This window comes from Diplotaxodon limnothrissa, linkage group LG9 (genome assembly GCF_057381915.1).
Source record: "Diplotaxodon limnothrissa isolate DT_005_m linkage group LG9, D_limnothrissa_male_GT1.1, whole genome shotgun sequence".
Taxonomy (NCBI): domain Eukaryota; kingdom Metazoa; phylum Chordata; class Actinopteri; order Cichliformes; family Cichlidae; genus Diplotaxodon; species Diplotaxodon limnothrissa.
The window spans coordinates 8,763,766-8,786,042 of NC_140604.1; the positions used below are offsets into that span (position 1 = coordinate 8,763,766).

The following is a 22,277-nucleotide window of genomic DNA, read 5'->3' on the forward strand; positions in this document are numbered from 1 at the left end:
ATGTCCTGTTAACCATTCCAATTAAAGTTTCACTTCCTCTAATTAAAAAGTTTTCCCAATGCGTCATCAAAGTCTTTTTACGTATTCAAAAAACAAACAAACAAGCTTTGATATTTTTTGTTTTGAAGGCGCGCGCATTCGTTTAACCGTCTTAATTTTGCTCACTTGACCCTTATGTTGCCTACGTCAACGCTAGAAGACAGCCCCACTCACGCTCACACATACACAGTGTGTCGGTATAATACTAACTCAGTCCGTAACTCCAATTAAGTCCACATCTTTAATCACCATCAGCATCATCCTCATCACTATAAGGACAGTTGGCTCTGTACTTGTACCTCACTGTCCACTAACAGTTTCACACTGAAGCTAAAAAAAAGAGTAGGCTATAAAGTTTAAATACATCTGATTAATTATCTTTTACTGTGTAATTTACTACAAAACATTTTTTAAAAATCCAGTCGTAATTTCTTCTACTCATATTTTAAATATGATAATTTATTTAAAATGTTTTTGTTGTTAATCCAATTTAGTTATATAATAAAAAGTTATATAAAACCAATAGAAAACAAAAAATGAAAAAGAATAAAATCAAGGGTTTGCTGTAAAGTATCTATATTACTGAAAACCTGAAATTCGAGTGGACTCTTTAAAAATGTGTAATACTTTTTTTAACAACCACAAAGCTGAAATTTATTTATTTTTTTATGAAAATTCTTTTAGAGGTATTAGATGCCACAAATACAAAATGAGCCACTACCATTACTTTTTTGTATGAGTTCTAGTAAATAAATAAATAAGTAAACTCACTCAGCTATTTATTTACTTTAAACTTTCTGATTTGTTATTTTGTGCCTGAGCACTAGTGGACACAGTGGGGGAAAGAAAGTGAGAAAAAATAAACAGTGGGCCGGAAGACCCTCAAATCCTGTTTAGCCTCCTGGGAGTGTTTACAAGAGAATGCAGCTCTCTATTTCTCACAGAAAGATCTGTTCTAGAAACTACAGCTATTTCTTTCTACTTTTTTCAGGTATTCAGCAGTAGTTTTAAAACTCAAAGTATGTTTTTTTGTATTATTACAAGGATAAACGTTGATATGACTTGTGATATGGCTCATATAAACGACATGGCTCATATCATTCCAGAGAAACAGAAATTGCTGCAGGTTCCGATTAAGTTGTGATTTTACTGATATACATCCCAAATCACACTTAAGTAAGAATGAAGACATTGCTGAAAGGGAGCAAACATTCCCCAAAGAGGCATTTGTTTTGGATGGGCATTTGAATGCAAATCTAGACAATCCTACAGGCAGTTCCATGAGACATCCTGCAAAAAGAGACATGAGTGGATATTCCAGCAGTGATCCACTGTCTTTCCACTGAATAATAGACACCATGCTATGAAATAAACAATAAACAATAGAAGCAAAAAAACAAAACTTTAATATAGCAATTTTTGTAAATATATACATATAAAGATATAAGCTATACAGATTGTCAGTTGCTTTTCTTGCCTATGGTGCCAATAGAAATTATTGTGAGCTGTTATTATTTTCCCTGAGCTGGGAACTACAACAGATCTTAGTGTTCCCCCACTTGCCAAATCTCACTGACTGTTCTTGTTTTTCTGTTTAGGTGTGGAGGCAAAGTCAACCCCTATTTTTGTATTCTCTTGTGCTGCTGATTTTCTAAATACCAGATTCAGATTCAGGTCCTGCATGGGTGGCTGACATTTTTTTCAGATTAATATAGAAAAAACAGAAGTCCTTGTTTGTGCCCCTGACAGTTTTGTGCTTTAACTTTGGATGATCACGATCACATGAAATCTCACGCTGTGATTCTCACGCTGTGAATTAGAAATTATGGCAAATACTTTTATCTCATCCTTTCTGGAATATTGCAATTGCTTGTTCACTTGTCTCAACAAAACCTCCTCAGAATGTATGCAAGTTGTTCAGAATGCACCTGTGAGTACTGTCAGGTCACTTTCTAATTCAGATGCACTGGCTCCTCGTCAACTTCAGAGTCCACTTCAAGATTCTGGTTGTGACTTTCAGAGCTCTCTGTGGGTAAACACTGATGTACATCACTGAACCTTTACAGCCATTTGTCTCCAGCAGGTCTCTGATATCCTGCGATCAGGATATCAGAGACCTTGTGTTATACAAGAAAACTAAAGGAGACACAGATTTTCCCACAGTGACCCCTAGACTCTCCCCCACTGAGCCTTAGATCTACGGATTTGGTGGTTTCTTATAAAAAACAACTAAAGAGCCATCTTTTTAAGTAAAGTTGCTTTTGGGTAACTTTTTTAGACAATTTTTTGTGATATTTATCTTAAAAGGTGCTATATAAATAAAACTGTGCATACATTCCAGCAAAATTCACATGATAAGATCAGACTTTAGCTTTAAGAACATAAAAGCACGGCTCCATCCTGCCTTGTATGAACAATTCAAGTTGTTGCTTGTGGTGTAATGTTGTGGTTCCTTGGCACATCTTGGGCTCCTTAGTACTGAGCATCATTTAAAATGCCACATCCTACCTGAGTAGCTACTCTTGCTGATTATATCCATCCCTTTTTGGCAACAGTGTATAATCTACTAATGACAACGTGCCAGGTCACAAAGCTCAAATTATCTCAAATTGGTTTCTTGAATATAACAATGAGCTCGCTGTACTCAGGTGGCCTCCACCACCACCAGATCTCAGTCCAAGAGAGCATCTTTGGGATATGGAGGAATGAGAATTTCAGATCATGGATGTACAACGAACAGATCTGCAGCATCTCTGTGATGCTATCATATCAATATGGAACAAAAAACCTGTTCCTAATGAAGTGGATGGTGAGTTTTTGTAGCCTTTTTTTTTGTTTTGTTTTTTTACAGCCAATGGTATAAAAGTGATGGGCCGTAATAGCTGAGGTATCCTGGATAAATGCCATAGGACTTCTGTGGATTCTGGAGCCCCCCTGTGATGGGATTTGGCTACTGCATGGACAGGGGCATAACAAATACGATTTCAAATCTAAGTTTTTTTCAGAGCTGCACTTTGAGGGCAGACGACTTCGTCATGGAAAAATAGCGAGATGACAGACACAATTTCCTCTTGTTATAGCAGGAAAGGCGCAGATAACTAACGGTTCTGTTTTATTTGGCAGTACCAGTAAAGACTGTGTAACACAGCAACTTATTGAAGTCAGCCAGTCACTCTGCGTCCGTGATAACATATCACAATGCCCACAATAAAAAACAAACAAACTGTGTATTATGTTTGCACGTATTATAACTGGCAAATCATTCCTAGTCCACTAAATCATTTGCAGACATTAAACAATATGGAAACAAAAAAGAAAAATAATGAAGCAAATACACATTTACTGTAGTGCTCTACATTAATACATTAGAGACCGTTTCATAATAATGTTCCTTTTATTTAACAAACGTGGAATATGATACAGAATAAAGAACTCAATATTACTCCACAGAGCCACCCAGTGGCAAAATATAAAACTACAAGTTTCAGATGCGAGCCTGTCCGGGACGTTACTAGTGCTGTGGTTATGCTGCTATAACTTCTTTCCTGCAAAGCTAAAAAGCCTTTACAAACTAGTAAGTCAAACATTTTCAAATTTCTAGTTGTGACAAAAAACAATGTGAGTGATTCTCCTCACAGTGCGACTGTGGCTTTGATTTTTTGGCTCCATGTTACGTTTGACCTGGAGAAAGAGATTTTTTTTTTTACTGATATTGTAGCTACAGCACTGACTGATTCTTAATAAGTGATAAACTAATAGCCTTTTAAGGAGGTGATTCAATAATGACTTCTGCAGATTTTAATAAGAGCGACTGCACTGGTATAGAATAGAAAAGCTAAACACAAAAGGGATTTTTCATTATCCCCAAAATTAATAATTAAAGACTAATCTTTAGAATTAGTAGATAACATATTCACAAAGAAGCAGCACTTTAAAGCCTTTGGAAAAGAAGACTTTAAAACCCAAAGAAGTACTGCTAAATAAAGTATCCATATCATACACTTTCTAATTGTGGTGTATATCAAGCTACAATTCTCCATCAATCGTGCCACACAGATAAATGACTGATGATACTCTGTGTGTTAATGACTAATTAATTAATCATTAATTAATGTTGAGCATAGTTTTGCAAGATTATTAGTTTTCAGCAGTCTGAGGAGAGATAAAACAACGATGAAGTTGGGTTTGCATGCTCTAAGCTCTCATGTAGTCAATAGCGTGTGAAGGATATAGCAGCTGAAAGATGTTAGGACTCTAATTTGCTTGCTAACGATGATGAGGGTCCTGCTATGTCTTTCAAGATGTGTGTATAAGCATTCCTCAATGAGCTGCTTACATGCTGTATCTCACGCTCTAAATTGAAACTGACACTGAAACCAGAGATTTTAAAAATCTCTGTGGTGATACTTTCTGTCTCATTTCCTGGCCTGCCAAAATAAGTGGCAAAACGATATGACCCCTGTAAATTTAGAAGAAGAAAAAAATCAGTGAAAATGCAGTTTGAACTAATGATAGACCAGGATCAAAATCCAGCTGAGTGACTGATCCCAGCTCACATCAGCTTCTCATTAGTGGTCACCACTTTACTTTATGCCATCAGTTTCACCACTGTTAACTACTTCAGTAAGGTGGAAACTCACATTAGCAGAGTTCTGATCTGGGATCAGGAGGTTAATTTTCACCTGTCATTGCTCAGTGTCAGGCCAATCGAGCCGGTGAGTTGTTTCTCTTTTATTAAATGCAGAAAAAAAGCAAAACTCCTCAGCAAAGAAAAGTTCATCCTCCTTCGTGTGGAGACGCTTTTTTTTTTTATTGTATCTTTGGAAAGCGGTGGCAATGAGACAGAGACCAGACAAAAAAGTTCTCTTTTAACATCACTGCGTTGCCTTGATAGTGCTTTCACATCACTCTCAAGCAAAAACAACAACAACAAAAAAGATGCTGTTTCAAAGAGCTGCTTGCTTATGAAGCTGCTGGTTTAACCCTTCACAGCAGGGCTGTGGTTTGGATGTCCGACTGGAGCAGAAAAAGAAAGAAAAAAAACATTTCAAAGCCTGAATTACAACTCACAAATTCCCTTTCCAATTTTTTAAGGCCTTTGCTGTTTATTCCTTTCCCCTCCCGCCCTTAACAACAGTAAATTACAGAAGCAGTACTGAAAATAAAAATCTTAATTCCTTGTTATTGTAAAAAAAAAAAAAGAAAGAAAGAAAGAAAATCTGCACAAAAGTCTGAATGACAGTACAAAACGAAGGGTTAATATGCCATGTAAATGTACGGGGGAGGGACATTACTGCTGGGAGGAAAAAAAATCTCTTCTGCCTTTTCAATAATGAAAACATCTCATTATTTTTACATTTCAGAATTATGTCACATAATCTGAAACTATATATATATATGCATGTATATATAAAAAGAACAGAAAAAGAAAACAGTTTTTGATTTTCTTCAGTTTCTTTTCTTTTTTTTTTGCAAATGAATGCTAGAAACACATAAACCTCTTAAATATATTTGTCAGTGCAACATTATTTCTTTTGAGTCCACGCTACAGTATCCTTTCTCCTTAGCTGCTGCAGCTACAGTGCTCTACAGCTGAAAGCACAGGTGGGGGAGGGGCAGGGGGCGGTGTAAAAGCTGAGGGGAGAGAGGGTCGCCCGGTCCTGAAAAATAAAATGAACAAGCTGAGAACGTGTGTTCACCACGGCACAACATACAAAGCACATCCATGTAAAAAGACTCCACGCCTCCCAGGATTGATTTTTTTTTTGGATTGTTTTGACTGTGGCACAAAACCCCCCCACTGAGTTCAGGGGCCCCAGCAGCCTCGTGGAGGGGGGGGGGCACCACCACCCTGGGATTGAAGAGTTCACACCTGGGCGACGTTTCACTTCTTTTAAGCTTAAAAAGAGATAGAAAAAACAAACACGTTGCTGTTCTCTGTGAGTGTCCTGCCATAGGCTACCCCCTTTTTTTGATTTTTTCATGGGGAAGGGTGTGGAGAGGAGGGACTGTGGTCTCACGGTATTTTGTGTTGGCGAGGAACCCCTCCTCCCCCTCCAGCCCTCCAACCGTATGTATAAGGGGGCAACCATCCTTTGGTAAAGCCACGGAGAGAGGCCTGGGAGTCTGATTTAGGTGACGATGCTCGATTCCCACCCCCAACCCCACCTCACCCCCACTCCAACCCACTGTACCAGCGTCCTGTCCTTTTTGACATCAGCTCTGACATCACAACATTATGGCTGCTACACGTGAAACACGTTAAAAACTCTTCACAGCCCCCCAAGAGGAGGAGGTCGGGGCGCTTGAGCTACACTACAGCATGTGGACAATACAAACTGGGCTTTTTTATTTAAAAAATTTTTTTCATCATGAGACACATGTGTCTGGCTAAATTACTGATAGCACCATTCGTCAGTTAGTGTGTTAACCCCTCTTTTTTACAGGTTTCTACCACGAGGGGCTCGCAAAACAAAGTGCATTCAAGCTGCATTGTCCAGATAGCACTGCCTGGGTGAACAATCCACAGTGACAAGACAGTAAGGGATTTAGATAAAGCAAAGCAACGAGGATTGGTGTTTGTTTGTTTGTTTTTGCCAAATATTTGATATATTTTACCACCTCCTCTGAAATTGTCACGAGTGTGTTTAAAGTTCTGGAAAACATCACAGTGACCAGTTCAGCTCACAGCAGAGATATGGCGTGGTCATGAGTGATCAGAAGAAGAAGAGTGCTGAGAGTTCATCTCTTTTTTTTGTTTTGTTTTTGTGCGTTTGCTACCTCTCGATTCATTCATCCTTGGGGCTCTTTTTGAGAAGTGGATGTTTCGGTGACAGATGGCTTGAATGCACATTGAAATCGCTGGAGCGTCAGCGAGCGGGCGAATCATGCTCAGCTGAGCGACTGAAAATGAAACACTGCACCTTCCACGAAACAGTCCAGGAGATTGTATTTACACACACGCACACGCAAAAACCCATGACAAAAGGGATACTGTAGCTTTTTTTTTCCTTTTACTTTTTACTTTCTTTAAAAAAAGGACAATAAAATATATTAAAACTTATTTACAGTGTGTGTGTTTTTGTTTTGGACAGAAAACAAACAAACAAATACAACAACAAAAAAAACCTGTGATAAACTCTTGTCCTGTTTTGCAGGTATTTCTAAGGTCATGTGCCCCTGTTTCCTGTCATTATAGCTTAAGCCAAGTACAGTAAAAAACACCGATATCAACAGAGGATTCCAACAAAAACGTATTAAAGGCACTGTCAGAACCATACATTGCCATGAATGGGACCCTTACTTTAGAGTGATAGGGGTCAAAGGGGGGGAAAGGGTACATGTCTCACGGCACACTCTGTTTGCCACGCCATGGGGCGAATCTACAGTTTTTACCGGATATGGTTCACTTAGGATGTCAATACGTCTCTTTCTAAAAGGTGAAAACAGCCGTTACCAACTGATGGTAATAATAAAAAGACGTTTCTTTTTTTTTTTCCAGAAAACGATAAATACTTTAAACATCATTAATAAATTGGTCTCAACACCAGCATCCGATTGTAAAAATGAATGAAAATCAAAATAGAAAATTAAAATATCATCTGTACATATTTTTTTTCCTGTATTTTATTTGTACACAGTGTCCCTCCCCCTTTACTGGTAGGCTCTGTTTTTTTTTTTTAACTGCAGCTCCTGAGAAAAGCATGGATCAGTCCAGACCTCCTGTTGGTTCCTGAACCTGTCCCTCGTCCAGAGATTCGAGGGCATCGGCAGCCCGTCTGCTTGCAGACAGGCGGGATTATATGCCTGCAGACAGTCTCGTGCGAGAGCCCGGCCCATCGCACACAGTCACATGAATGCGCTCTGTCCTGAATCACGCCTCCGAGTACGAGCTCTGTACGTTGAGTTTGTCTTTCTTTAGCTTGACGCCGTCCACGAGCTCAAAGTTGTAGTTCTCCAGAGCTGACAAGTTCCTGTCCGACATGCCTCCGTGTGAGCAGGCGCAGTACAAGACCACGCCGCAGATGGCCCCCAGGAAGACCCCGAGGGCAGACATGGCGATGATGGTGATCAGGATGGGGTCAAGCGTCTTTAGCATGCTGCCTTCAGGGATCTGGTTGTTATCCACAAAGTCTGGATATTCTGTGTTTTCCGGAACTAGAGAGGAAGCAAGGAGCAGAAGAGAAAAAGAAAAGTGAGAAAATAAACTATAAAAGGTTAGAATGCACAACAAACCTGATGTGTGAAAGGACTTACTGATTTCATTAATATCCTCCGGCAATATTGGCTCAGTGGGCACGTCGGGATCTTTAAAGAGAAATTCATATTAAAAGCAGAGCTAAATGACAAAATGCAGTCAGAGCTGTGTGCCAAAGTGCTGTTTTAGTTCAAAAACTGAAGGAAGTCACTGAAACTATGCACAAAGCTTCACCTTTACAGTCTAGCAGTGTGATCCCATCGAGAACCTTAATGTCATCCACAGCAATATCTCCCCAGCTCTTTCTCTCCACTAGACTTTCGATCACCACCTTGGCAAAAAAAATAAGTGAGCCTCTAGAGTGACAGCACACACACAAAAAGCACAGGTAAGGTGGGTCAGTTACCTGATAAGGCTTGTTGGTGCGTGGCACGAGGACACGACCTTCCCTCCAGCGGTTGCCTTGGTGGCCGCTGACTGTCCACAGTAGGACATCTGCAGGTCCCTTCTCCGTTTGCTTGCGCTGCTTGATGTGTAGTGTGCCGATGTGTGGCCCAAACATGTGGTACCAGAATGACACACAGAGGTCCGAGTCCGGGGAGCTGACCACGGGGCTGACGAGTCGAGCCACCTCTGTCTCTTGGGGGCTGGTTGCTAAGGTGTAGATGAAATTCCCCGGTTCACCTGTAATGTAAAGCCCTTGTATCAGCAACACAGAGGTAAAATGCCACATGTACTGTGTCAGATGTTGTGAGTCTATCATCTGAGGTACTTACCTGTGTGGTCCATGTTGGGTCCGATGTTGAGGGTAGGTGTGCCGCTGGACTGGATCTGCCACCTAGATCCCGTGTCCTCCGATGTCCAGCTGCAGAAGGACGGATCATTGGCTCGGCCAAAGTCGCAGGCAAACCAGAGAAAAGCTGTGTGAAGAAAGATCAAGATCATGTGTCACAGGAGAAAAAAAACCTTAATCATTCTGCTTATTACAAAAGGAGAAGCTGCCTGTAGCCCTGGGCTCTATCCGAACAATGACCGCAGAGCCTGTCATGGTATAACTACAGGCTACACTTTGGAGCTTCCTTCTCTTATTCTGCTCTGGAACAGACCACTAGAGGGCAGCAGATAACTGTGGGACATAAGCCTACAGTCCTACAGGTGGGGGTGATACAAGCAGCTAACTCATGAAGGAGAAGCAGGAGTCGGACAAAAGGTAAATTACAGTTCTGACATGAGAAAGAGTGTGAACCAATGGCACAGACCTCATGCAGTCCTTGTGTCTTGGCTGTATTTAATGATCTCTTCTAATGAATGCAACAGGGTATGTAAAGAATGCATTAAACGGGAACACTGAGAAGAGTCAAAACCCCCAATGGCAGGGACAGGAAGACAGATGCCTGGACACCGTGCCCAGTTGGGAAAGGAAACATTCATAGCAACCCGCTGCGAACTGACGATTTTAATGAGAGCAGGGACATGGGATTCGAAGACAGCTATGGTAACAGCGCCGGGGCCCCACTCCAACAATGCCATCCCCTGTGGACACACGCCGTGTCGAAGAAGCCTTCATCGAGGCCAGAAAATGTGTGGGAGCTCGGGCTTTAGTGTTTTCCAAATTAGATAAAGAAAGACTTCAAGGAACACTGGGGAAACGAGATGTTTGGGAGGCCAGCCATAGCTTTATTCTCCAACATGAAATGCCTTTAGAGATACCACTCTCTGAATGACAGAATCTATGAGCTAATATTCCCTTAAAAAATGGGAAGGATTTAACTAACTTCTGCAGGCAATGACGCTATTTACCCATTAAACACAAAGGATGGAATTCCCATCACATATCAACCACATTTCAGGGTCCAAGCCACCATTTTCCCCATAGAAACTTCATTCCCAATTAAAACGACTTTGGCTTTTTTTTCCATTATGAGGAGCCTGTGACTCACTTGGCCATTATGTATGTATATATATTTATTTCTCCATGAATGTGAGTGGAAACTATATCCCCTGAGATGCATGGTGCATGACACACACACACATTCACATGGACACACACACACAGCTTATTAACATGCATGGTTTGAGAGTCTTGAGATGAAAAGTCAAATAGATAGGCGTTTACCTGTACTTCATTAGACTCATACAGACATACACACACAAAAATGTGCATAAATGCATACACACATTTGCATCTTAGAGCTACTCTAATAATATCGCTCGTGCCCCAAATCGAAGACAGACCGCAGAGCCAGCTGACTGAGAGAAAGGGGGTTGGGTGGAGCCTACGGCCCATTAGCCAAGGTCAGGCTGGGGCACTGCTTCTTGACTGCTGCCTCATCAGCCCGCTGTAGGAGACACTGGCTATGTGTGTCTGTCCATGCATGTGGGCCCCAAAGTGCACCTAACTTCCTCCAGTCATTTGCATCTGGCTTTTACAGGTCTGTGCGCCGGTGTCAGCCTGGTGATTAGTGATTATGCTGAGAAGGCAGCAGCAGAGCACCAGTGCTAATCATCGGCTAGCCTTGCATCACGTAGCCTCCCTTTACCCTGTCAGCGGGAGCCTCTCAGGGCCATATCATCAGCTTTAATAACAGACACACATCAGAGGAGAGAGGCTGGCAATCATTATCTCAGGTGTGTCTCTTGATGAATTCATGAAATTAATTCAGAACAAACCATGAGCAGTTAAACATTTGCCCCGCTGTATGTTTCATCGCTCTGATGTGCAAACTTTGAAAGCACTGACCTTAAAAAATATGTATATATGGTATCTTTTGCTCACCTGGGATGGTATCCATTTCAGCAGTAGTGCTCTCTGGCATCATGTTACCACCTGTCACAATACAGAATGTTAGCACAGTTAGCCTAGGTTTGCAATGAGCTAAGTTTCATTTTAAATAAGTACCCATGCTAACTAAACTTGGCGTATCAACGCATGCCTTGTCTCTGGCTTCTTTCTTATGAATGCCTTTTTTCTGGTATTCCTAGCAGGAAGAACTTATACAATACACATGACTGAGACGGTGCCATGCTCATCATTGGAGACTGCTGGTTAATGGGGGGTGCAGGCTGAGATAGTTGACTGGTTAGAAGGAAAAGTAAGCTAGGAGTGAGTAGAGGGGGGGGAGCCAGAGCAAAAAGCAAGTGAGAGATGAAATGATAGAGAACAGATGTGGGTGAATTGATTTCAGGTGCAAATGCAACAATGCTTTCTGGTGAGCGCTCAGAGCTTAAGGTAAGAAGTGGTAGACTGAAGAGGAGGAGGTGGTAGCAACGGGGGCGCAGCAAATTAGAGTTGTGTGGCTGCCAGGACACACGAGGGTGCATGCATGCTTGCCAGTGTGCAGGGTACAGTACATGGAAGACTGGGTTTGGTATCAAAATCTGACTGCGGCAGCGATGCTACAGAAGCTGTGATGGCGCAGAATCGAGGGAGACGATCGAGCGCCAGCCACAGCAAAAGCAAGGGGAAATTAGGGAAGGGAGGGTTTAGGGGAAGGGGCTGGTCGCAGTCTCATGAAGGCGATGTTAGCACCTGTCACGTCGTAGTCATCACCTGTGCCACTGTGGCAGCTCGCCTGGTCGTCATCACACTCGTCAGACGGGGTGGTGCTCGGGATTGCGGTGGTTGGCGGGAGTGTAGGAGCTGGAGATGGAGAGAGAGGAAACAATACAGGTTAGATTACAGGTTAAACATGGAAAGTGCACTGATTTTAGCTTAAGGGATTTTTCGACTACTTAAAAAAAAAAAGGTTACAGTGTTTTCCTTTGTTTTTAAGGCCAGTATCTATTGAATAGCATCGCATTTCTTTTTGTTAATTGTCTGAAATCCTTCTTTTCAAGCCTACGATTTTAAGCATATAGTTTAAACAAAAACAGAAAAGGAAAGAAAAGAAGAAGAAACAGTGAAATATATTTCTGTAAGCTCGATTGCTGTGCTCACAGTTCCATGCTGAGCGTTAGTGTAGAACTGAGCTATTAGTATCCATCCTTTCATCAAGCTGTGGAGGTGTGGGTGTATAAATAGAGCTGAAGCGAATACATGGTGCGTAAGGCTTTGAAACTAGAAGGTGGAGTAACAGGACTTGGGACTGGATATAAGCAGGGCCATTCCAGTCTATCATTATGGCCCTGACATGAGAAAGAGTGTGAACCAATGGCACAGACCTCATGCAGTCCTTGTGTCTTGGCTGTATTTAATGATCTCTTCTAATGAATGCAACAGGGTATGTAAAGAATGCATTAAACGGGAACACTGAGAAGAGTCAAAACCCCCAATGGCAGGGACAGGAAGACAGATGCCTGGACACCGTGCCCAGTTGGGAAAGGAAACATTCATAGCAACCCGCTGCGAACTGACGATTTTAATGAGAGCAGGGACATGGGATTCGAAGACAGCTATGGTAACAGCGCCGGGGCCCCACTCCAACAATGCCATCCCCTGTGGACACACGCCGTGTCGAAGAAGCCTTCATCGAGGCCAGAAAATGTGTGGGAGCTCGGGCTTTGAAACTAGAAGGTGGAGTAACAGGACTTGGGACTGGATATAAGCAGGGCCATTCCAGTCTATCATTATGGCCCTGCTTCACTTGGATGTGGGAAAGGCCCAAAATCCGCTCCATGGTCCAGTGCCACACAGCGGTGTGCCTTTTGGAGATTTCAGACCCAATATTTCTCAGGACTCCTTGAGGGTATCTGCACACTGAGGAACTTCCCCAACAACTACATGTCTTCTAAGGTCTTTTTTATATGCTTTCCCACTTCTGTAGGGCCGCTAATGGTGTGATAGCAAGCTAGCAGCTGACAAAGAAACATCTGCAAACAAAACAAGACTGAGCGTGTGTTTGTTGTGTTGTAAGTGTCAGGATTACAACAGAGTTGTAAAAGCAGGGTATAACTGTGTGGCGCAGACAAAATAGCCATTTGTCAGGACAAGTTTTTACACACACAGAGCTTTGGGGATTTTTTACTTTCTTCTCATCAGTCACTGCTTCACTGTGTGGAGAAGCTCAAGGTGAGAGGAAATGTGGGAGGACAGTTTTGCTTTGACGAGCGAACATTGTGTTGCATTTTCCCCCCGTCACACATAGTCTTAAAAAAGCTTGGACTTCACCGTTGTTCTGTTTTTACATGCTTTGTTTCAACTTTACAGCTCTTCCCTACACAGCTGACATGACATATATTGTTGGATGATTTTAAATTTATATCAGCCAGTATCTGCAACGAAGTATGCTTACATCTAAACTAACCCACATTCATTCATGTCACTGACATCACTTCCTGTGCTTGGAGAGTCCAAACCCTGAAGTAGGAGCACTGGAAACGATTTGCTCATTGCGCATCAGTTTGAAACTGCCAGCTTGTCTCTTGCTGGTATTTCAGGCTCAGGTTGCCTTGGTGACTCTCTGTAAATCAACAGTATTCTTCACTGTCTTTGGTAGTTTCACTTGCTTGAAAGTTTATTGTGGGTCCCGACTACAGCCTCTGGTCTCTGGTCACTATGTCACCACAAATTCCTTCCAGTTTGTATGCAGCTTTGAAACGCTATCAAAGGGTTCCAAGAACTTTTGATAGTCCTTCTTCCTGCACTGTATGGCCGCACAAAAAAGTGTATTTCCTCCAATAGTTATAGGAGCTACAAAACACTTCCTGTAGTCCAAACCTTTCATAAGTGTTTGCACTGTCTGAGGATTAAACTGGCTTCCTCAGTGCAGGCCGAGGAGAAGGAATGAGGAGAGAGGCGACAAAAGGGAGGCGAAGACAGACAGGGGCAAGCATCTTGAAAAATGTGTACAATATCTGTAGTTGTGCGTGAGAGCGATTGAGTATGTTTGTGCATGTGTGTGAGCCAATGCTCTTGCTCGCTCTCTCTGCTAGATGAAATATGAGGCAGATCAGCTCCTGTCAGATTCAGGGTGGGGAAGGTCAGGGATGGGGTCAGGGCTGCGTCAGGGGAGCCTCTCATAGAAATGAGGATTTCGGCCTCCTGCTACGACTTGCTACACACATACACACACAAACACATTTGTACACACTAGGAGATGCACCTGCCTGTGCACTCACCCGACTGTGTACAGTTTACTGTAACCACATGTTTGGCAAGGTGATTGCGGTTGGTCTGTGTGCATAAATCTGTGCGAGTTTGTGTGTATTTGGCATTAACAGCGAAAACAAGCATTATCATCTGACTAAAGCTCCCGGTGGGAGTCCATGAGGCTTACAAGAGAATGGGCCTCCCTGAAATCCAATATGCAAATCCACTTAGGGCTAGGATGCTCCGTGTGCTTATATTGCTGAGCGTTTTTTGTGCTACATCAGCTTTGAGAGAGGCAGATAAAGAGCTGGAAAAAAATAATGGTAATTTTAAAGATAGCAAAGTGGGCGCAGTCCTTTGAAAGAAGAAAGACGTGCCGAGGTTGGGAAGAGTGCGATGAGGGCCAGGATGCAATAATCCTAGTGGGCCAGGTGGGCTTTCATTTGATCCCCTGTAGAAGTGGCTAGCTATTGGGGGCAGCTTTGATGTTACAGGGAGACAAGACAACTATCCCTTGTAAGGATAAAGAGCAGGAGCTGGACAGCTGTGGGCTCGACATAGGGCGCACTCATGCACGTCTTTAAATAAACAGGACTGTGGCAAAGACATGACGCGCTAACTCCTCACAGCCATGCCATTAGCTAGGATGATAGACTGCTCACCTGCGTGTGAGTCAACACACGTCAGATGTGAGCATGTAGTCTGAGAGGTCTAGGTGTGCCCACTAAGGTTATCATCACGGGGAGAAAATGAAACACAATCAAAGACAGTCTTGGCGTCAACTACGGGAGTGAAAATGTCATTTTCGTGACTAAAAACATCACTATAGCTGAAAATGTCAACTGCTCGAAGAAAGGTTTCACTCTGGGGGAGTAACTTTGCCACCACTGGTAAACACATAATTGTTGCTGGTGGAGAAATGAGCACCACGGGTGGAAATGTCACCAGCGTCAATAGAAATACTACTCTATTTCTTTTATAGTTTTGTGCATCAAAACAGAAAGGAGCATTTTAGACAGAGGACACACAATGCAATCGATTTTATTGAAAGTCCTACATGTTTTTGAGCTTTACCTTCAATCTCGCAGCCCAGCAGCTCCAGCCGCAGGCCCATCCCAGCAGGAGTGGCCCTCTCTGGGTAAATCCTGACAAAACGGGTCAGCAGAGGCTCCACGGTCCTCAGTTCAGGAGTGTCATAATTGCTGTTGCCTTCAAATATCTGGCAGGGAAAAGGGCAAGAGTGATAAAGATTAGTATTGACTGCTACAGCCCCCCAAATGCAGGTACCCTACAGCAAAATTACTCCTACGTTCTGAAAATGGATACAGAGGGTTGGTTGTTTTGGGTAGGTGGACAGATGAAAAGTAAAATAAATAAATAAGCTGACCAGATGTGTAATCTTGCTGATATCCAAAGCACAGACTAGGTGAGTGACACAGGAGTCCAGTGGCAAAGACAGCATGACTCACACCTCTGACAAGGGTAACTTTCTGCTCCTTTAACTCTTTCTCCGGTCCTCCATGTGGGAAGGTATAAACGAAGGAAAAGAGGAGGCAGTGTGGGAGAAGCAAGCCAAGAAAGAGAGAGAGGAATGACGGAAGCGGATTAATGGGTTTGATCACGTGAAGACGCCTGGTGAGCCTTAGATGCTGGGAAACTCTTAGGCAAGAGGAGAAAGGACACTAACTAGGACAGCCGGGATATGGATCCTCCTCACTCCCTTCATAAATCAACCATCAGCCCATCTGGATCAGATTTATGCCCTGTCAGGGACACTTGTAATTGGGGACGAGCTGTTGCAGCTCTTCTCGGAGGTGTGTGTGCCTGCATCCGCGAGTATGCACACACTTACATACTTTGTGTGTAAGTGTGTGCATGCATCGAGCAAAGTGTTGGCAAGTATGCCTTCAGCGCAAGGCAGTGCCACTGGGAGATAAATCTCTGGTCACTTCTCGACTGTTGCCCGTTCTTTCCTCTCTCATCCCTCTGACTCCCTTTCACCCCTCCTTCCTCTCTGGAGAGGTTTCACTATCCATTGAAAGGGTTGAACGGTGTGTGTGTGTCATGCAGAATACAAAGCAGGAGGAGAGAACAGGGGGAAGGACTCTGAGAGACTCAAGATGCTTATCCTAATGTGATTCAAAGCACTCCTAAAATTGACTCACAATGACTGTTCAATGACTCACAACTGCCCGGCGCGTAGTCGGGTGAAAATTGACTAAATGCGTCATAATCACAATCGATGCTCTGACGTGTCTAAGAGACATTTTTAGAAGTTGGTATTCAAATCATTTTCCACAGTGCTGAAGGTAAAACCTCTGTTAAATCAAAACGTCAATTCCAATCCTTGCTCTTGAAAAAAAAAAGTCCTGGGTGCATGAATTGAAAAATGATACAAGAGAGCTTTGATTAAGACTAATCTTCTGATTTGATAGCAGAACTGAACACATACCCAAGTATTGTTGGGCACTGTGCAAGGTAAGAGAGAAAAACCCACCTTCGGCCTGTTTCCACTGGTGTCGAGCACCATCCTCCAGTCCGAGCCATTGTTGCTGTAGCCCAGGCGGAACTTCTTCATGAACACCTTGTTTTCTCGGTGCTTCCCTCCCTGGATGATCAAGCCCCTCACTAGCTTCTCCTCGCCGAGATCCACCTGCAGCCACTCGTTAGTGAAGGGCTGTGGCTGGGGCAGCAGGGTCCATCCTGTCCTACTTGTTAGCAAGCGAGCATTCTCTGGTACCCAGCTCCGGTCTGTATGGGAGGACGCGGTGATCTGGTTGTCATTAATCAAGCCTGATACCATGCCCAGCATGCCTGAACACGGGTACTCTGAAAGGCAAATGGGAAAGCAAAAGGTGCTTAGCTTTTTGACACAAACAAAAGAAAACCTAGAGAGCGGATAGATGGAAAAATAAAACATGCGATCTGCATCCAAAGGCTTGAGGTTCAGCATCAGGCTTGCCACGGCTCTGCTTCAGTGAATTTGAGTTCATACAGGGGCATCGTCATGGATAGTCAAAGTCAAAGTGAGGACAACTATTCCCCAAACTCGTTGTGATGTTACTGTGATCTCTGCCTCTATTCTCTTTCTCTGTGTCTCTGCCTGCAGATCTCATGCATACTAATTCTTCTGCCTGAAGCGGTTGTCTCCAGGCAGCCAATTAAAACCCTCCTCTCTGTTGGTGTTTCCATCTCCTGCATTCTGGGAGCAGTTTTTCTTTTCATCTCTCTGCCCCTCCCTCTATAGACTCATATACACACAAAAACACATTCTCTTTGTGTTTTATCTGCTGCTGCTGCTGCACTCGTCTACCTTCTGCTCCGCAGCTGTTAACATCTGTGGGGCTGCATCTTTGAACACCTTGTCCAAAGTTCCAAACTTTTTTCTCCTCTTTCATTGTATTATTTTTTTTATTCTACCTCTGTGATCATCTCTAGCTTAACTTTTTGTATATTTTATGATCTTTGATTCCATCTCCAGTTTGTTTAAAAGAGAGAAAGCTGGGTTTTTTTTCATTTTCTTTTCTCAAGCCTTGTTTCCAGTGACATCCCCTTGTATAATGAAGTCGAAGGGCACCAATTCATCGCTACTGCTTGTAGAACCATCTGAATGCTTTAACCTTAAACTTTTTTTTGTCCATTTTCATGTTTTTGCCTTGATATTACACGAAAGGTGGCCAGATATAATTCCAATGAAAACTTATTGACTGTACATGGATGTAGAAATTTCTGGTTAGAACAGTCAAAACCCAGCAACAACAGTCAAAACCCAGCAAACTCTAACACTACATGTGAAAATAAAAACAAATTTGTCTCAGATAATAAGTTTTTAAAGCTCTGTCACACTGGTGGGCTGCTCTGAATTTAGGATTACTGTAATTTTTAGCTGTATGAACTGACCTAAGGAGAAAGTTATGCTTTATCTGTAGATAGACATAATTATGTTCATATTCTTTTATCAAATGTTTTGTGAAATCTGTGAAGTAATTTTGTACCATGCGAGTGATTGATAAGGACACAATAGTTCTGAACCCAAGACGGGATTGTCTTTTTGAGATGTTGTAAAAGTCATGCACAGCAACTTACTTATGCTGTAAACACTGTAAAGGAGAGTGATTACACTCTCTTCCAGCTTTGCATTTACATTCTCTACTAGAGTAACTTTGCATGATTCATAATTAAAAATAATCCCAATGTTTGCTGGGCCTCAGTCCACATTATGTCTGAAACAAGCCATTTTAGCTCTCCTCTCTCTTAAAGTGAGAGGTCACCTTTACTTAAAGCTATATGTCCTTTAATTGGCTGCCCCACCCAAACAGAAGGTTGAACTGCAGCGCGATAGAGAGACTGCAGTAAATATTATATACTTCAGAAATTCTTCTTTGCATAGCTAGAAAGAATCCACAGGAGTCCACAAAACCTTTCCACGAGCTGCCACTCGAAGTCTGACACTTGTATTAGCAGCTTTTATTGGGCTTAAATCTTCCTGTGTGTCTCGTCCTATCTTTCCTCCAGCACTTAATCCCAAGACACTGAGTCAGAGACCTGTGCTAAGCAATAATATATTTACTATCTGGCTCCCACGGAGGGATAAATCCCAGCATTATTACATCTTCTGTGTCTGTATGAGACAGAGCGTGCACTGTACCGCAGCAGGAATCAATAGCGTAGCTGCGTCTGGGAAAAGTCAGCGAAAACTTGGAGAAAACAAGGCCCCGTTCAGACTTGTCTTTCTCTCTCTTTTTCTCTGTCTCCAGTTATCTAAACCGGCTCCTGTGAGAACCCGTGGGACAAATCTCTGCTCCCGCATTCTCGAAAAGGTCCAAATTGGAGCTCATGTAACAAATGCTGGCTGTGCGAATGCTCCTCGACTGTTTTATTTTTCTCCCACTTTCTTTCATCTTTGGCCAGAATCTGTTTGAGAGCGATCAGTGAGCTGGGCCCTGGCAGAGCAAAGGCATACTGAACCCCCTTTGAAGTGGGAGGATACAGAGAAAGGTACACATGTGTGATAGTGCGTGTGAGAGACACTGATCTGAGCTTAGACGCTCTGCCCGAGTGCCTGGGTCATCTGGAGCTGTTAATTGACTTCAGCTGCGATGCCATGCACGCAGCGGCACACCCAGGGGAGCAAGCACAAGGTGATACGCGGCTATGTGGGCCATGCACAGGGTTTGGGTGGAGCATCGGTGGTTTATCAGTGATATTTATACACCGCGGCATATTTACTAACAACAGGGTGGCGGATCTTGTTCATTAATGAGTAGCTGTTTAGATCGGCACGCGACCATGATGATTTAAGGGAGAACATCTTGCCGCATTCTGGGATTTTACTCCTCCTCTCCTGTGATGCCTAAGTTATGGCTTTAAAGAAAAACTGGAAGGGGAAAACTTGGAAAAAATGCAGATTTGAAAAGTCCTTTATTGGTGAGAAAAGCGGCGATGAACTTTAAGAGCACTTTAAAAGCACTACTTACTCAAGATCTTGTATCAAGGATTTGTAACTAAGTGTAGAACGGAGTGAGTCACTGAGTTTATGCAGCCCTCAAGAGCCTCAGAGCTTCTCGTTCTCTGCTAGCATGCAGTGAAGCTGGCAGTGTCTTCAGAGCACCCAGGGGTGCTGACGTCATTCCCGAGGCCCTGTGGTGACTTCGATCCTGTGATGTGTTTATGCTCTGCGCAGCGGTCTGGTCGTGCGCCCCAAAACACACGCCCCATCTGTAACCCTGCTGTACCCACAGTGCTCTGCATATGTACCAGAGAGCTACAAAGCTCCATTAAAAGTTTTTTTTAAAAAACAACACTCGACCGGCTCACATTTAGCTGGCTGCAAATAATTCCACCCCTAATTTTAATCCTGGGCGCTCACAACATTGGAAAAAATACAAGAGGCTTACTTTCATATATTTTGTCCCTGTCCACTTCATTTGTAAGTGCAGGGGAACAAAACACACATCCAAGTGCTAATTAGAATTCAATACACATGTTCATAATCCCGCAGAGAGTCAGGCAGATGTGCTAAAAACCATACGAAAGGGAGCCGCACACACATGCACATACCACACATTAAAATAACATCAACAAAAAAAAAAAGGCAAAGATGAGACAAACAAAATCAAAGCTTTAAAAGCAAAGCCAGACTAAAGAGGAGGCTGAGGAAAGATCTGCAGGAGGGATGGGCCCAAACAGAGCCCACCCGGCTTCAGCTCACTCTGCCTGCAAGCTGTTGGCTTCATATATATTGGATGAGGTACATCTAAACATGGGGAGACATAAATAGGCAATCCTCCTTCATGCACCACTTCTCTATTATGCAACAGCTTGCTTTAGCCTTAAAGGAAGCAGATAAGGAGGGAGGTGTTTGCACCAGTGAGGCCTGGATGGGAAATATCAACTAGGTTGCCGCAAGAGAGCAGAAATTCTGACTAGAGTCTGTGGTGTAAGCTGATTAGGCGTATGAAAATGGAATATGGAGTCACTGTATGAATGTGTATGTGATCTCAGCAGCAACCAACCTGATATCTTACAGCCGTACACCTCGAAGCGCAGTGCGATGCCTGTTTCCCAGGTAACGGGACGTATCCGAACGAAGCGCGTCAGCGTGGGCTTGGGAAGCTTCGTCTTGGCAACGTCAGTTGGGTTGGTGTTGCCTTGGAAAACCTGTGAAAGATGCAGGAGGGAAGTAAGTTATCAATAGAATATGCTGAGCTGCTGAGATGCAGAATTTCTACGAGACGGAGACGGAATTCACTGGAGCTCAGAGATCGGCCTTCATCTGCATTAAGTTTACACAAGATGTAGCATTGGAAGGCAAGCTTTATGGCCACTTTTTTAATGAGATGGTTTAAATGTTTCCTCTTTCTCCATATGTAGCAGCCCCCACAGGCTGGGTAATGTGACTATGAAACCTGAGACGAGATATACCAGATTGGCTCAAGATGCTCTTTCACTGTCCTCTGTTTCCTGATCAGTTGGAGGTTTTACTGCAGTGTCTTGTTGAAAGGTCACAGACGTCACTGTCCCCCCCTTAGGTCTGTTGACAGTTTACTAGCATCATATGAGTAGGCTGGCCATCCAGCCAAACAACTCCCCGCAGTCCGTCACAGTTCATTCCGGGTAATTGAATCACAGCAGTGACCACATGACCTCCTGACCTCTGTGACTTAGCGGCAATGAGGCAAAGAGGAACCCAGCTGAAGTAAGCAGGATGGAAAAGAGATAGAAAGGCAGTAAGTTTGGTAGTTTGGCTAATCAACTCTAAAGTAAAAAACTAAGAGTAGTTCATGCAGCTGTGTCCAACTGCTTGCCATGCACTCCTTGAGTACAGGGACATCACTAAGGGGAACCTGTAAGAAAACCTTCCACTCTCTCAAAAGTCATGCTGAGTCTCCACTCGCTAACTGTAAAGTGGCTTTTTCCGGAGCTGCGCTAAGATGCCAAACTGCAGTCTCAGCATGTACCAAATGGTGCCCCTCTGCACAAAAGCACTTTAGAGCCTGGAAAACGCAGGCTGAGTTTACCACGGTACCTTTAAGCTGCCACTTTATAGAAGTGACAGTGAACTTTGGAGAGGGCTTGGGGGACATGTACACAGCAGCACAAACAATCGTGCTTGGATGCTCTGTTGCCTTTAAAAACTTCTTGATATGAGTGGTAGCCTCACACTCTTGATTGGAAATTGTGGTATTTACATGGACACACACATTCTTCCCTTGCCCTCTGGACACCCACAGAGAGGCTTCCAGATGGACAAAAACCTGTTTGACAGGCTGATCTGCAATCAGTGGTCATCGCCTGTCTCACTCCGGTCAAGCATACTATCCCTCTCTTCCTTCCTTTTCTTGTCCCTCTCTGCCAGCTGCTCAAACACGACAACCATCGCTCCCGCTCCTCTTTATCTCTGGTCTGTCAAGTCTTTGTTTTTCCCTGCTTCTTAAATGAAAAATTGACAGGTCCCTGACATAAAACAGAGGCAACATTCCAGCACGGTCCTCCTTGCAGGGACTTTATTGC

At 43.2% G+C, this 22,277-nt stretch overlaps 1 protein-coding gene across 1 annotated transcript in view; it reads right to left on the reverse strand.

Annotated features, from left to right (window-relative positions):
* Nucleotides 1-7,119: 7,119 nt before the first annotated feature.
* nrp1a (neuropilin 1a) overlaps nucleotides 7,120-22,277 on the reverse strand; it is a 62,179-nt gene continuing 47,021 nt past the window's right edge. Inside the window, exons 9-18 of the mRNA XM_085361930.1 lie at nucleotides 20,780-20,924; nucleotides 16,762-17,093; nucleotides 15,339-15,483; nucleotides 11,787-11,876; nucleotides 11,013-11,063; nucleotides 9,013-9,156; nucleotides 8,643-8,920; nucleotides 8,471-8,567; nucleotides 8,296-8,346; nucleotides 7,120-8,196 (exon numbers count right to left, since the gene is read on the reverse strand). Coding sequence (XP_085218056.1) covers nucleotides 7,913-8,196; nucleotides 8,296-8,346; nucleotides 8,471-8,567; nucleotides 8,643-8,920; nucleotides 9,013-9,156; nucleotides 11,013-11,063; nucleotides 11,787-11,876; nucleotides 15,339-15,483; nucleotides 16,762-17,093; nucleotides 20,780-20,924 — 1,617 coding nt within the window. The 3' untranslated portion in view covers nucleotides 7,120-7,912. The remainder of the gene's footprint in view (nucleotides 8,197-8,295; nucleotides 8,347-8,470; nucleotides 8,568-8,642; nucleotides 8,921-9,012; nucleotides 9,157-11,012; nucleotides 11,064-11,786; nucleotides 11,877-15,338; nucleotides 15,484-16,761; nucleotides 17,094-20,779; nucleotides 20,925-22,277) is intronic.